Source organism: Pezoporus occidentalis, unplaced genomic scaffold (assembly GCF_034315485.1).
Source record: "Pezoporus occidentalis ecotype Australia unplaced genomic scaffold, CSIRO_AGI_Poc_V1 ctg20, whole genome shotgun sequence".
NCBI classification, from domain to species: domain Eukaryota; kingdom Metazoa; phylum Chordata; class Aves; order Psittaciformes; family Psittacidae; genus Pezoporus; species Pezoporus occidentalis.
This window is the reverse complement of record NW_026913856.1, coordinates 5,741,121-5,755,178: the sequence shown is the minus strand read 5'-3', so window position 1 is coordinate 5,755,178 and position 14,058 is coordinate 5,741,121. Positions and strand designations below refer to the sequence as shown.

The following is a 14,058-nucleotide window of genomic DNA, read 5'->3' as shown; positions in this document are numbered from 1 at the left end:
AATGCTCCACCCCTGGTGGTGTTCAAGGCCAGGTTGGACAAGGACTTGGGTGACATGGTTTAGTGTGAGGTGTCCCTGCCCATGGCAAGGGTTTTGGAACTGAATGATCTTAAGGTCCTTTCCAACCCTAACTATTCTATGATTCTATGAATTAAAGTTTAGCATGAAGATTGCTACTCAAAACAGACAACTGACTGCTAAGAGGAATTTTGGTTGTACATTATATAATGTACCTGATGGCAAAATTCCAGCCCACCTAAGTTACACCTAAATTGTGTGTGAAATGCAACAACCACATCCATCAAAGATGGGGATAGAGATAGGTTAACTGGCAGTATGTTCCCTTGCCCTGAAGGTAGCCAAAATTCGGAGGTTGCTGCCCTGGCTCTCTATCCCATTGCACCCGCCTTTCCTTTCAGCTCACAAGCTACCTTTGAGCCATTTGGGATCATGTCCTGCCCAAAACAAGGCACCAAATGTCACCCTGCCCCTTTCCCCCGGAGGAGGTCCCTCAATGCTCTCCTGCTAAGGGAACAAAGGGCAGCACAGGGAGGGAGCACAAAGCTCAAAGGGTAAGATAAGAAAGAAGAAGTCACAACAATACAGTTACTAAATGATATTTTATTAGGCATTTTTGCTGACAAATAATAAAATTTGGAAAATAAAGGAAGAAATGGGCAGAGATAGACATAGTCCCAGATTTTGAGTGAAAAACATTTGGTCACAGTTTCTCACTGGAAAACAAAGGTCTGTAATCAGCAGATTGATATGAAGCTGCAAGGACATCAGACTCAGTAGTAAAAACAGTAGTAAAAGTAATCATAACAAAATGTACAGGGCAGGATGATTTCCACACTGAGGCACAAACTAAAATGGTGGGCCAAGTCTGCTGACCATCCTCTGTGCATTAACGAGAGTTCTGCACTAATGTAAAAGATGTAAGGAGGTACTACAAGAAGAAGTACTACAGAATCAAATTAAATTGTGATTTTGTTCAGTTGACTGCAAGAGTACATCACATGAGGAGGATTATGACAGAAGACTGGAATTTGCTCAGAAAAGAAGGAGAAAAAAAAGTCTATCTACATTTAAAACCCAGAATGTAACAACTTTTACTTTTTCATCATCAGAAAAGGAATACATCTTGTCAAAGCGAGGCACAGGACAGATGGCCAAACCAGGGAATGCAGGGGGAGCATGAGGATTGCTTTCAAAATATCACAGCCTTTCAAAGCCAGGGGATGTGACAGGCAATGAAAAATGGGAGTGGGGTAGAGGAAATATAGGTGAGTTGCCCAGTCTCTTGGCACTGGTGAGGGGTTTGTGGTATGGGGCACAGGGACAACCAGCAGCAGGGAGCGTAACTAATACTCCTACAATGAATTTAGGGAAAATGAGTGACCAAAATCCAGCAGAAGATAGACACTGGACTCCAGTAAAGCCTGCCTGAAAACTGACTTAGAGGAGTAAGCACAAACTCCCCCCAAAACAGAGGGTGACATAGGAAGGTGTAAGGAGTAATGGGCAAAACCATGAGTTCTTCGTAACACCAGAGCCAAGCAAGGAACTGTATAGAAAGCAGACACGAGATCAGAGTATACTAATAATTAAGGAAGCACAGACATAAACAAGCAAGAGTCAGAATAACCAAAGACAGTCATATAAAATTAGCAGCTGATACTCTTATCATTACTTTTCCTAATACTGTAGGAAGGAGATTGACTACTTCTTCATGAAAGTCTTGACCTGTCCTCGTTCATTTTCCCTCAACTAATATAAGTTGCTTAGTCTAGCAAAGAGGATACATGATAAACATCACAACTATACTTCACAAAACTTGATGGGGAAAAGGTCAATAATTTCTCAGGTTCAACAGCAGCAGAACTAAGACAGCCTGCGATGTATTAGGCTGAAGATGGAGCAAGAAGGATTTGCATCAGGCATTTCTAAATCTCTTCAGTGATAGAAATACATGTAACTCTTCATGATGTTTAAGAAGGTTGTTGATCTTCAAGGATTGCTTTGTTTTGAAAAAAAATAGGTTATACATCTGTTTGTGTGATGGTGGTGCCTTTTGAAGCAGACAGGAAATATGTAACCTCATGAGATACCTTACACAGAAGGCAGGATACAAAAACACCCGGAAAACATTCAAACTCCTCCAAAAATGCCCCATCTGGGAATAGATTTCTATTTCTGATCATCCATTGCTTTTCCTGAACATTACTTTTAACACAAAGATTTACTTCTGTTTGTAAGGAAGTGTAGATGTCATTTAACAAAGACAGTACAATAAATAGCAGTGTCTTAAAATAGAGTTTTCCCCAGTTATCTCATCAAGTAAGACAAATGCTAATGGATACCTCAGAGATTCTTGCTTTCTTCTTCTGATGTTCTCAGTGCCCTTGGGACAGGCTCAGAACTCAGCATCTTACTAATGAAAAAGTCATAGAACCAGAGAGGAAAGCAGCAAAAGATGCAGAGGGGCATGTAAGCCCCTTTGCCAGGGGTGTACAAGCCATGTGGTCTCTTGGCCAGCAAAGCATGCAGGACAGCATTCAGCACAGGTGAGAGGTTGGCGTCACAGTACGCAGGCATACGCAGGAGGTAGGTCTTCAGCCCCAGGAGGTATTCATCACCATAGGCTTGCCTTGTGTCTGCTGGAAGGTTCTCCATCAGCTCCTTTTCTTGCTTATCCCACATGTCAGATGTACCTTGTATACCTGAAACAGCAACATCACAGTACAGCAAGTGGGTTTGGGCCGAACTAAACAAAATTATCTATAATTAATAGTCAATAAGTTGTTCTTCACCATGATGCTGATTCAAAGTTGTTCTAAATTGGGTCAGTGAAGAACAGAGAAAAGTGCCAGTTAGCTGTGAGTGCTTTTACCCTGAGGAGAAAGTACGAAGCACAGACTACTAAAAAATGCATGGGGCACATGCACTATTTGGTTACCAGCTCCACCTAAACAGCCTCTCACAGCCACGTCAGTGTTTTTTTCTTCCTCTTACCCCTCACCATTCAGCCCTTACTCATTTTGTGGGTGTTTCTAATCAGTATTTATTAACATGTGAGAGTCACTGAGGAAAGACAGGCAAACTGAGGTGAACAGGATTTACTTGTGTTGGCCAAGTCCTAAGCCCCTCTTTCACAAGTGACGCTGGTACTTCAATAACTAGCTTTGTGAAGAATAAAGCTTGTATTAGGCCAGATTTCTTTAAAAGTTATTAATCCCCCCCCATCAGTATCATGTAGGAATGAAATCAGTGGCTTTTCCAGTGCATTTATTGCCCATCTATTGTTCATTAAGCATTGTAAATAAATAAAACCTTTAAATAAACACTTAAATCTCAAATACCAGGGCTTGTTTTGATGCATTAATTTTTCATCCAGAAGTCTGACAATGGGGCCGTGACAGTAAAACCTCAGTCATGTACCACTGACCACAAAGGCACCGTCAGAGGCCAGTGCTCTGCAGAGCCTCTGCCCTGGAGGGGAGGCATTTAGGGCAGCAGGGATTTATGGCCATTTTGCTTTTCATCAGCTTAAGAATTAAGGTCTCCATGAAGTCACCAGGACTTGCTGAGTAGAGAGATGTGGGATTTGATGTCCTCAGGTAGCTGCCAGGCATGTCCTAGAGCAGGGACATGTATGACACCCATCCTGCTCTTGGGTGCAGCAGGAGGTGAGTCTGTAACCTGGACAGGCTCTGCACAAAGTGCTCAGAGCAGTGGAAAGAGAAGGGTTTGGAACAGAAAGCAGTAGGAGTGCAGCAGAGGGAAGGAGTGGAGAGGAAATACCAGAGTAACATGGACAGCAAGGAGGCAGGATAACAGGTATTGCTGCAGGCACATCAATGCAAGATGAGAGAGTTCAGCAAAGACAGCTCTGGTATTAAGAAAGGTACGACTGACAGTGAGCCCTGAAGTGCTCATGCAGTTCAAGCAAGGGATAACACTCAAACCCAACACACCATGACGCTTGGTTTGTTAACTTCAGCAAAGCTACAGCAACAGGAAGACACAAACTGCATGAACCCTGCTCTGTCTTAAAGCAAGGAAAGCTCTGCCTAGGATAAAGGCTGCACTTGCAAGGCAGAGGCAAGCAGATGCAGAACTGGAGAGGACATCACAAAAAATGCAGATCTTCATTTCCATAAACAACATAAAGGATGGGAGAAAAAGTCCAAGTGCTGAGAATCACTCAGGGCTCTGTTTGAGGATGCTGACTATAGGGAAAGAAGCGAGGCAGAAAGAACTACCCAAAATGTCAAATACCAACCTGTTCGGAAGCCTGATGGATGAATTGCAGCAACTTTAATTCCCCATTTGGAAAGCTCTTGCCTCATTACTCCAGAAAACATGGCCAGAGCTGCTTTTGATGCACCATATGCAGCATACCTTGGTAGTGGAATGCCTCCTGCAGGAGCAATATAAACATAATGAAGCTCAACGGTAGATCTTTCCAGCCTTTATTTTAATGATTTAGAAGGAAGATTATAGCACAACCAAAATTATGCGTCTCTCACTGAGGTTAAAGACAAGTCAGTAGGGGATTGATTTCTTTCTAGAGGTTAAAAAAAAGTGAAAGTCGTAAATTAGCAGTTGCTTATAGCAGTTATGCTCACTAACACCTGACAAGACACCTTGTGTGGCAGAAAAAAATAAACCTTAGTGCATTTAAGCATAAAAACTGCTGAAAATCATGACTGTTGGTTTCAGAAACACAGATGATGTTTTAGTTCATATAAATAGTGGAGCAACAGTTTAATGCTGCTGTTTCTTCTTCTTACTGTAACATGAATTTCAAGCTCTTATTATAAACTACAGTTACAACAGGGTAAGTAATCTCAATTCTAGCTTTATAAAGCTAACTTATAAGTTCTTTCCAGCTAGTTTCAGAAAACTAGAGACAACAGTGGGCAAAAAACCTCTGTGTCTGGAATCACACCCCTCAGGGCAACAGGATTCCCCAACACCCATCACAGAAGCAGACCCCTGCCTATAGTTTTATCTTATCTTCTCCAAACCCAGCAGCAGTTGATCAGATGGAAAAGATAGAAAACAGACAGTATTTTAGGTGGATTTAAAATAAATCTGTATTTTTACAAACCCAAATCTTCCAAAAAATAGTACCTTCCAAATACAGAGATTTTCTCTGTTCCAAAAACTGGTAGACTGTCACTTCTTCAGCTTTAGAAAAATACCAAGATGCTTTAATTTGAGCATCGTCCCCCTCTTTACTTTCTCCACAAGTGTGGTGTTATCACCACACAGAGTACCATTGCAGATTTGGGGGTCATCACAGCCACCACAGGCTGTGTTAGCACTGCAGGGAGGAGGGAACAGAATGGGCAGCCCTTCCTCTTGAGGAAGCAGTTGGGCACATGCTCCAGTACAGACTGTTTCAAACATTACATATTTATCTCAATGTGTTTGATCTTTTAAAACAAAATACTTTGATACAGGGGAATTTTCAGGTGAGCCACTGGTGCTGTTTATTGGGTTTTCTACCACAACAACCAAAGTATCACTGGACTTTCTTATCTTTGAAGAATTCAGGCCAATTTTATGTTAATTATTCTTCTGTATGCATCCGAATAAGTTTGCGTTTCAATTGGTTTGAGCCAATTGAATCAGAGACTCTTTCTCTCTGAGGTCAGGCTAACCTCAAATTCAGTTAAATTAGCTCTGCACAGACAGGAATAGATCCAGCACAATGAGACCTCACTAACTTCTCTGTTAATGTTTTACCAAAGGACCCTCAGACCTGGCATTAAGAGAAAGTTATTTACTCAAACCAGCCGGTGAGCAAGAACATCTGTGTAAACAGATATAGTTTAAGCAGGGTCATTATCAACTCCTGTAAAGGCAAATCATTCAGCTCTCCATTTAACCCTGCAAACAAGCTCAGGCATTCATGCCCGGAATCAAGACCTCTGCCCCAAAACACTGTAAGTGCAAGCTTCACTTGTGTGCTCAGAGAAAACAGGTCTGTGCTTGCAAGGGCTGGTGGGCAGAGAAGCACCAAAAAAGTCCTGACAGTTCAGGGCTGATGCCTTTAAGTGTCAGCAACAAACCATAAGCACAGGCATGCAGATACAAAAAAATACTTGGGATTATAAACTGAGAAAAGAAGATTGCAGTGTCAGAGCTAGCCTGCAGCCACATCCTCAGCATAAGCCATGAACACCAGGTAACACCTTCACAAGCCACCCCAGCAGCACAGCAGGACTTGGGGGGACAGAAGCTGTGCAGAAGTAAGGGTCCAAGCAGACAGGGCAAAGGAACATTTGGGAAGCAGATGATACAGTAGATCCTTAAGAGGTCTTAAACCAAAATACTTCCCAGCATCATGACATCCTGCTTCTAGCAGGTCTCATTTCAAAGGAGCATTCTTGCTCCTCAGCTGTTGGCTAACCAGATACTGTATTACTTCAGTTCCTACATCTTAATCTCCGCTGTTCTCCTAGAATAGAAGTCATGTTATAAAAGCATATATATATATAGCAAGTACAATTTATGGGACAAAACTGGAAATCATATCACATGCTATTAATTTTTAAAAAGTTGTTTCACTCATGAAAAAATACCATCTTCCTAATAAGTTAGGCTAAAGTAATTTTTAAGAAAAAATTGAAAATATTTTTACAGAAATACACACACTCTCTTCAGTTCCCAGGTTTTTAGCAGACCATGCTCTAGGACTGTGTACTCTAAAAAGAACCATCGGATTCAGCAAAAATTAAAACTCTGTTTTGAAGAATTTAATGTTTTTCTTCAGCAGCTGATTCATTATTGTGCTTTCTCACCCTAACTATAGTAACTGAGCCCTTCAGGGGTGGAAAGGTGGAGCTGCCCAAGTGAAATATCTAACATTTATTAGAGACTGTTACAAATGTCATGCACTTACCCAAAAGATATTTATGCTCTGGTTAACCCAAAGTATTAAGAAAAGGTTGAAACTTTATATGTAACCAGCCCAAATGGAATAAAGCCTTTCTCTGCAGAAGGCAGAGAAAGCTTTTGGGCATCTCCACAGTGTGGTTCAATGGCACACAGACATGGTCACAGACTTCTGCTGGAACATATTATAGGAACATCTGTGATTTACCACTCATCTTTCTGGAAGCTCACACAGCCATCACTCAAAGCATCTGTAACACAAGATCCAAATTTCACCATCTTTCCTATAACAGCCTATTTTTAGTTGCTTTAGCTGATTCTTTAAGGGCTGATTTCTGGAAACAGCATCCCAATCAAAAGAAAAACCTGCACTTATTACATAGATATTAATTCCCTTGGTGTATTGACAAGCAAGAACAACCAACACCTTCCTCCACATTTTTGCCAAGAAAGTTAGGATTTTTTGCCGTTGCACTAGCAGTTTTTTTGGCACTTTAGTTCAGCTCACCTGCCATGCTGGACATGTTAACCAGCCTCCCCTTGGATTTCCGGAGTAATGATAAGAAGGTCTTGGACACTTCTACAGCCCCAAAGAAATTCACCTCCATGCACATCCTGTATGTGTTCATGGGGAGCAGCTCGCCATCAGCAGGGAAGCCCAGGATGCCTGCGTTGTTCACGACTCCCCAGAGTCCTGGGAAGAAGAAAAGGCATAAGTCTGTTAACAGCATGAAATCATAGAATCATAGAATAGTTAGAGTTGGAAAAGACCTTAAGCTCAACCAGTTCCAACCCCCCTGCTATGGGCAGGGACACCTCACACTAAACCATGTCACCCAAGGCTTCATTCAACCTGGCCTTGAACACCACCAGGGATGGAGCATTCACAACCTCCCTGGGCAACCCATTCCAGTGCCTCACCACCCTCACAGTAAAGAACTTCCTCCTTATATCCAATCTAAACTTCCCCTGTTTAAGTTTTAACCCATTACCCCTTGTCCTACCACTACAGTCCCTAATGAAGAGCTCCTCCCCAGCATCCTTACAGGCCCCCTTCAGATACTGGAAGGCTGCTATGAGGTCTCCACGCAGCTTCTCTTCTCCAGGCTGAACAGCCCCAACCTTCTAAGCCTGTCTTCATACTCCACAAAGGTCGAACTGATGAAAACACTGATGATCTGCAGCTGCAGACACACAGTGCTCACTCTATGAACAGCCATCACCATTTTTCATGTGGCCCAGAAAGCAGGAATCATTAATATAAATACCCTGGACTGCCTACAGACAGTGGAATGGAGGTGACACACAGAAGCCATGCTGCACCCAAAAGTTAAGAGATGCAGCTTATAAGCAGCTACATTAGTACTCCTGTTATAATGGGAAAAATACACTGTTACCTGTATTTTGCACCCTCTCTGAGACTTTCAGCAAGGCTTCCTTGACTTGTTTGGCATTGGTTACATCCAGCTGCAGCACAGAAAGTCTCCGAGAACAGGTCCGTCTCAGTTCCTTAGCTCCAGGTCCATCCTTATTCAAAACCCCAGCAAACACAACGAAGCCTAAGCTATCCAGGTATTTAGCCAGTGCATGTCCTATCCCCGTGTCACTTCCTGAAAGCATCAAAAAGACTTGAAAAGTAGGTCTGTCCTAAACCATTATTAAAGGCACACACATGCAAATGTAATGTGTAATGGAAACACATGCAAATGTAACCAGAAGGGTGATGAAATAAAGTCACTGAAATACGTATGACAGTTGGAAGTTCAGATACGAAGGTTTGCGGAGCTGGACCTTCGCATGTTCCACAAAGCTTGATAGACCATGTGTTCTTGCCTTCTTGCTGACAGCATCACTTCATGCTCTACCAGTAACAGATTCCAAGACATACTCCATACACACAGCGGAAATAAAACCATAGATTGGGTTTATACAACTATTCAGACTGAAACCTTCTAACAAAAGTGTCTAGGGAAAATAAAAACATGCACGCTTTAATTTGAAATCTCAGATGGAGAAAGCAATTACAGGACATTGGAATTCAAATTGTTGGGTTTTATTTCTTACTTCAAAGAAGCAGCATTATTCTATTCAAACATCTACTGTCCAGATCCTTCTGATAAATACTTTTTTTGTCACAGGCTGCAACCAAGCCAAAGCCAAGCAACTGTTTCTTTACCTGCAAAGGAGTTCAATGATTTCAAACCCCAAGAAAGCCCTTGAGTGGCATTTTTAGGTTAAGCCAAACAGCACCAGCTATTTAATTCATGCTAACACTAATTAGAACTTCTCTCATCCCATCTATCCAAACTTATTCCCAAACTGTTTCTTACAATAAGGCACTGAACTACCAAACGCAGGAAGCACAACTGCAGCAAACACACGACTGCTGCGATAACAACTGTGCAATTCCTTCAACCAGGTAAGGAGAAATATTTAACAAATAATTCAGCTGATTCACAAGTCTCTCCCTTTGTCGCAGCGTTTTGCAATTTTAAGATATGTTAAGAAGGTGTTTTCTCTCCTGATGTCTTTTTTAACTCTGATTCCCATTCTTCTCGCCTACAGAGAAGCTTCTCAGCAAGGGAAGAAACGTGTCACCTATCTGCCCACCAAGACCCCAGATGAGGCAACATAGGGCTCTGCTAGAGAGAGGGAAGGAGTTTATAGGGTCTATGCTGCAGAAGTTTTGCAAAGGACAATGTCAGGAGGTAAATGAGGAGTTTAAGTAACTAATGCAGTTTTTACACTGTAAAGCAGAGACACATCAGCATGTGCTGTGATTGTGCACCACACATTCCACTCTAACTGCGGCAAAGCAAGCTCCTGGATGTTGATGTGCACTGAGATCCATGGAGCGATCCCAGGGCTTGGCTATCTCCTGCAATAATAATTTATTACATAAATGCTCAGCCTCCAAACCTACATGGCTGGAAACGTGAATGCCGGACGAAGGGCTGGGACTCCTACCAGATCTTTTACTATTTCCTCATTTGTGAAAGAGCTGTGATACTCCCTACTTAACCCTACCATAAACTTACCAGGGTTAATCTCTGGCTTTGACACACAGAGGCAGATATTATCTTAGCTATTCACAGGCCTGCTCCTGCACCCAAAATCCATAGTCAATAGAACCCAACTGCAAAGAGACTCACCATAATCATGATAGATCTTAATTTCTGTCTTCTAGGTGGGTCTTCAGTCCCGAAAGGTGAAAATATTTAATCTCAGGTGAAAGAAACACAAACTAAATGCCTGGATCAGTCACTGCAAGTTGTTGAAAAGAATTTCGTGTCCTCTTTTTAATTCAATAAAGAAAAAATACCTGCTTTTTAGCATTTTTTAAGTCTGCAGTCTGTTGAAGATGTACCAGAGCACCGCGTATATCACATTTAGCTTCTTTCAGCCCTGACCCAAAAGAGAAGAAAAAACCTGCATTCTTGGAATTCTCTAAAGAGACATGAAGAGGCCTGCAAATATCCCAAAGACAAGACAGATTTCTGCGTTTGGGGGCCAGGTGTCTTTCCTTTCTGTTTTCTTAGTGAAAAACCCTATTTCTAGATCAAATCCTTCCCCTTTCATCCTTCCCAGCAAGTACATAGCCACAGATACAGATATTAATTTTTACAACACAGCTTTAACTTGTTGATCACTCTGCCACTTCCCAAATAGGGATGGGTGTAGCAGCTCCAAGAAGGAAATAAAAAGCAGTGTTCATCTGTGCCTGCCATTGGGTTTGTCCCCAGCTTTTATCAAAACAAGTCTGATTTGAATTTCAGACCTGTTTCTGACATCCAGAGAAACATTACCCTTCATCTCATGAAATTGGAACAGTTGTTAATCCTCTATAGGGAAGAGAGAGAGAATTCTTTCCTCCCTACTTGTATGTCAAAACCAAAACTTTGTGAATTGATCTAAAGATTTATTATAGGAAAGGCAGTCGCTACTGACTGCAACTAAATCATTACTGGGCATTTATCATAGACTCACACTAGGCATCAGAAATGACAAGCCCCACATCAAGAATGAAAAGACAAATTAGCTGCAGAAACTCATCCACACAAGATAACTGAAGCAAGAATTTCACAATTCCTGCTACTTTGTATCTTCACAATTTTTTTATCGCACTAATTTTTTACAGAAACTGGGTATTGGATCTACCAAACTACACTAAAGTGTTTGCATGTCCAGGAGCTTCTGTTTTAGGACACTGAAGTGCTGTCTCCCAGGAAGAGGATCAGAACAACTGTTTCACCAGTGACTTAAAGCAGGCTCTAGGACGGCTCAGATGTGCACAGTTATTCATGTGAAAAAGCATTTTGACAACTGGACGCAGTTTTCCCTTCCCATGGTACTCTGGTGAACTGTCAGGTTAAATAAATAACACAGAGCAGCATCTGTACAAGGGACGCCTAAAGAGGGCCAGAACAATATCTGACAAAACCCAGAGAGATAAGCACACAGATTATTACTCCATCCTTTGGCAGCCATCTCGCTAGTGATATGTGGTAGCTGCCCAGAACACAGCAGCATTCCTCAACCCTGCAGGGCTGAAAGGGGTGGTGATGGCAGTATAAATAAATAAACAGAATCACCATTTCGCACAAAGTGCCTGCCTCAGGTCTTTTTTAAATTGGAGAAAATGACATCAAAAATTGATTTAAATGCACCTTACACCTGCAAAACATCCTATGGCTGGTACGGGGAAAATGCACTACAGTCAAAACAATTTAACGAAGAAATGTGCTGAGCAAAACTTCTGTTCCAGTTAATGGACGGCTTGATTGATTGCATAACAGCCTGGATTCAAAGGAAGACCAAGAAGAGCCTCCTCAGACATGTCAGCTGTCAGAAGTGTCCAAACTTGCCTTTCCCCAGGACAGTTACAGCACGGGTACAGAGAAAGCACAATCACTTGCTGGAATATCCCCAACTATTCTTCACCCCCCTATATTGCTCTAATTCATATTCTCTACAGCAGGTAAGCTCAGAGAGTGCTTTTCCCTGGAGAACTGCGGTCTTACAAAAAGCAAGGAGATGCCCAAGTACAAGCACAACCCCCGTGTCTGCAACCGTGGGAAAAGAGGGATCCCCCCTGCCCAACATCCATCTTCATCTGATACACCTCCAGGGAGAAACCCAGCTGTGAGGGGAGGACATACCTTGTTCTCTCTTAACTTTTGCATTTAACCCCCATATTAATGCTTGCTAAGCAAATCTAAGTTATTTTCAGGTGCCCCTATAAAAGCAAACGAAATTCTGCACGGAATAGCTATGTAAACTAAAGTGACTTAATTCACCATTCCAGAGGAGAAAAAGAGAAAATAAAACAACAAAAAAAAAGAGAGCAAGTTAACAATACAAGAAGCAGTTGGCAAGCACTCCAGTTTAAAGGCTTGATTAACACAAATAAACAACACCTAAAGTTTTAGAAGAAGCAGAAGACATAAAGCCACAAAAATGCCATCCTTGCAAAACAAAAGTGAGGTTTAAGTAGATCAGAGTGTTAACAGAGACTCAATTAATTAGCTCTGAGCTTTCTCTGCTAATGAAGGAAATTACTCCGTGTCGAACGATTTCATACATCATTTCCAAGAGATATCACCAAACCACTGTCTGGAAATACATGCAGGATAGACACAGCACGCACTGTCTAAATGCATATACCAAAAGATAACCAAACATCCATATCCAGTACAATAAATTCAAGTAAACACAAGTAACGTGTGAATAGCATGTTCTACAGGCTCCCAAAAGTTAACGTCTCTCTTAAAAAACTAGAACACCATAAGTATTCTTCTGCTTTTTGCACTGGTTAATTTCACAACTACATCTAAAAAGCTACTTGTAAAGATTAAATGAGACACTAAAAAATAATAGCATCTATTAAAATGCTTTTCTACTTAATTTCAGAACACTTATTTACCTTAAAAAAAAAAAAAAGTCTCAGGCAAAGCAAATAAAATTAGCAAAAAAACCCAAACAATAAAAGAAAACCTCACAAGCATGCATTTCATAGATACTTAACCCGAGGACACAAAGTTTTCCAGCCCACTTGTGAGAAAAGCCAGTCTTGCTTCCCGAAGCACGCCTGCAGCACCCTACCTGTAATAAGCACAGCTTTGTCACCCACAGGCAGCAGCACTGTGCTACTCAGGTACATGGAGGAAACGAGGCACGAGGCACAGAACACCACCAGCCCCTCACCAGTGCCCAGCATGGCCACGCACAGCAGCCCCAGCAAGGCAGGCATGAGGCTCCAGACCAGTACATTTTCTTTACCCACTGGACTCCTCTTGGCTGTGCAGAACACAGTCACCCCAAAAAGCGCAGTGATGCCCACACAGAGCCATCCAAGGGGGCTGTCAGCAAGAGCATCCATAGCAAGGGTGAGAAGCAGGCACGCACACACCCCACCACCGGCTGGGTAAAAGCAGGTATTGCTAAATGCAGCATGTGTTATATACAGGCAGGGGGTGGGGCAGAGAAAGGGGACTCTGTTTAAAGGTTTGACATAATCTCACTTACCCTTGGCATCAGAAAGAAAGCAGAAGCCTTCCTTTTCTTACCTTTTATTCCTTCTGCCTGACAGCTCCACCTTCTGAACACTATGCTGACTGGATAATGATTGACAGCACTGGGAACAGACATGATGTAGCGAGCGCTGGCTTCAGGAAAAAATTAACTGCTATATGTTTTATAAGTTTAAAGTACATTTTCATAGAGTTGGACAAAAAAAACATAACAGTTTCCTTTACAGCAAACGGTTGGAATTTCCTGTCTAAAAACTTAGTGTAGTTTCAGTGGAACTGATTTCTGATGGGCAGTGGTAAAAACGAGTCAGGACAGGGTTATTTACTCTCTGTAGTGCAATCTGTGCGGTTAGAATTGTGCTTTATCACACATGTGCCACCTTCCTCTCACAACAAGAAGCCCAAAATGAGATTCCTTGCTTTAGCACAAACATGTGGCTAGTCACCTACTCCCCATTCAGCAAATATCTATAGTTAATTGACAATCAAGCCAGCCTAAAAGCTGAGAAAGGGTGATTACTGGTTTGCCATTAAGAACACTTCATTAAGTGTTACATGTAACACACATGAGATAGAATCTTCAGTTTGTCTCCAGTGACAACATCCATCTTAGTTTTGA

The 14,058-nt window shown here is 41.9% G+C and overlaps 1 protein-coding gene across 2 annotated transcripts; it reads right to left on the bottom strand.

Annotated features, from left to right (window-relative positions):
- Positions 1-601: 601 nt before the first annotated feature.
- Positions 602-13,737, bottom strand: HSD17B2 (hydroxysteroid 17-beta dehydrogenase 2). 2 transcript variants are annotated; one of them, XM_062618315.1, is made up of 5 exons: positions 13,476-13,737; positions 8,307-8,519; positions 7,418-7,603; positions 4,286-4,423; positions 602-2,723 (listed from the first exon to the last, which is right to left on the bottom strand). In XM_062618315.1, the coding sequence occupies exons 1-5, from the start codon at positions 13,555-13,557 to the stop codon at positions 2,365-2,367; spliced, it is 978 nt and encodes a 325-aa protein (XP_062474299.1). In that variant the 5' UTR covers positions 13,558-13,737; the 3' UTR covers positions 602-2,364. The 2 variants fall into 2 exon arrangements, with proteins under 2 accessions (XP_062474299.1, XP_062474297.1); XM_062618313.1 differs by lacking the exon at positions 13,476-13,737 and adding an exon at positions 13,012-13,364.
- Between the last annotated feature and the right edge of the window lie 321 nt (positions 13,738-14,058).

Bases quoted from the DNA above. Each gene is read 5' to 3' on its own strand.
- HSD17B2 (XM_062618313.1), bottom strand. From the start codon at position 13,288: ATGGATGCTCTTGCTGACAGCCCCCTTGGATGGCTCTGTGTGGGCATC. The intron at 7,604-8,306 runs GTAACAGTGTAT...TCTTCTTCCCAG, and splicing joins AGAGAGGGTGCAAAATACAG to GACTCTGGGGAGTCGTGAAC. The intron at 2,724-4,285 runs GTTGGTATTTGA...TTGCTGTTTCAG, and splicing joins TCCATCAGGCTTCCGAACAG to GTATACAAGGTACATCTGAC.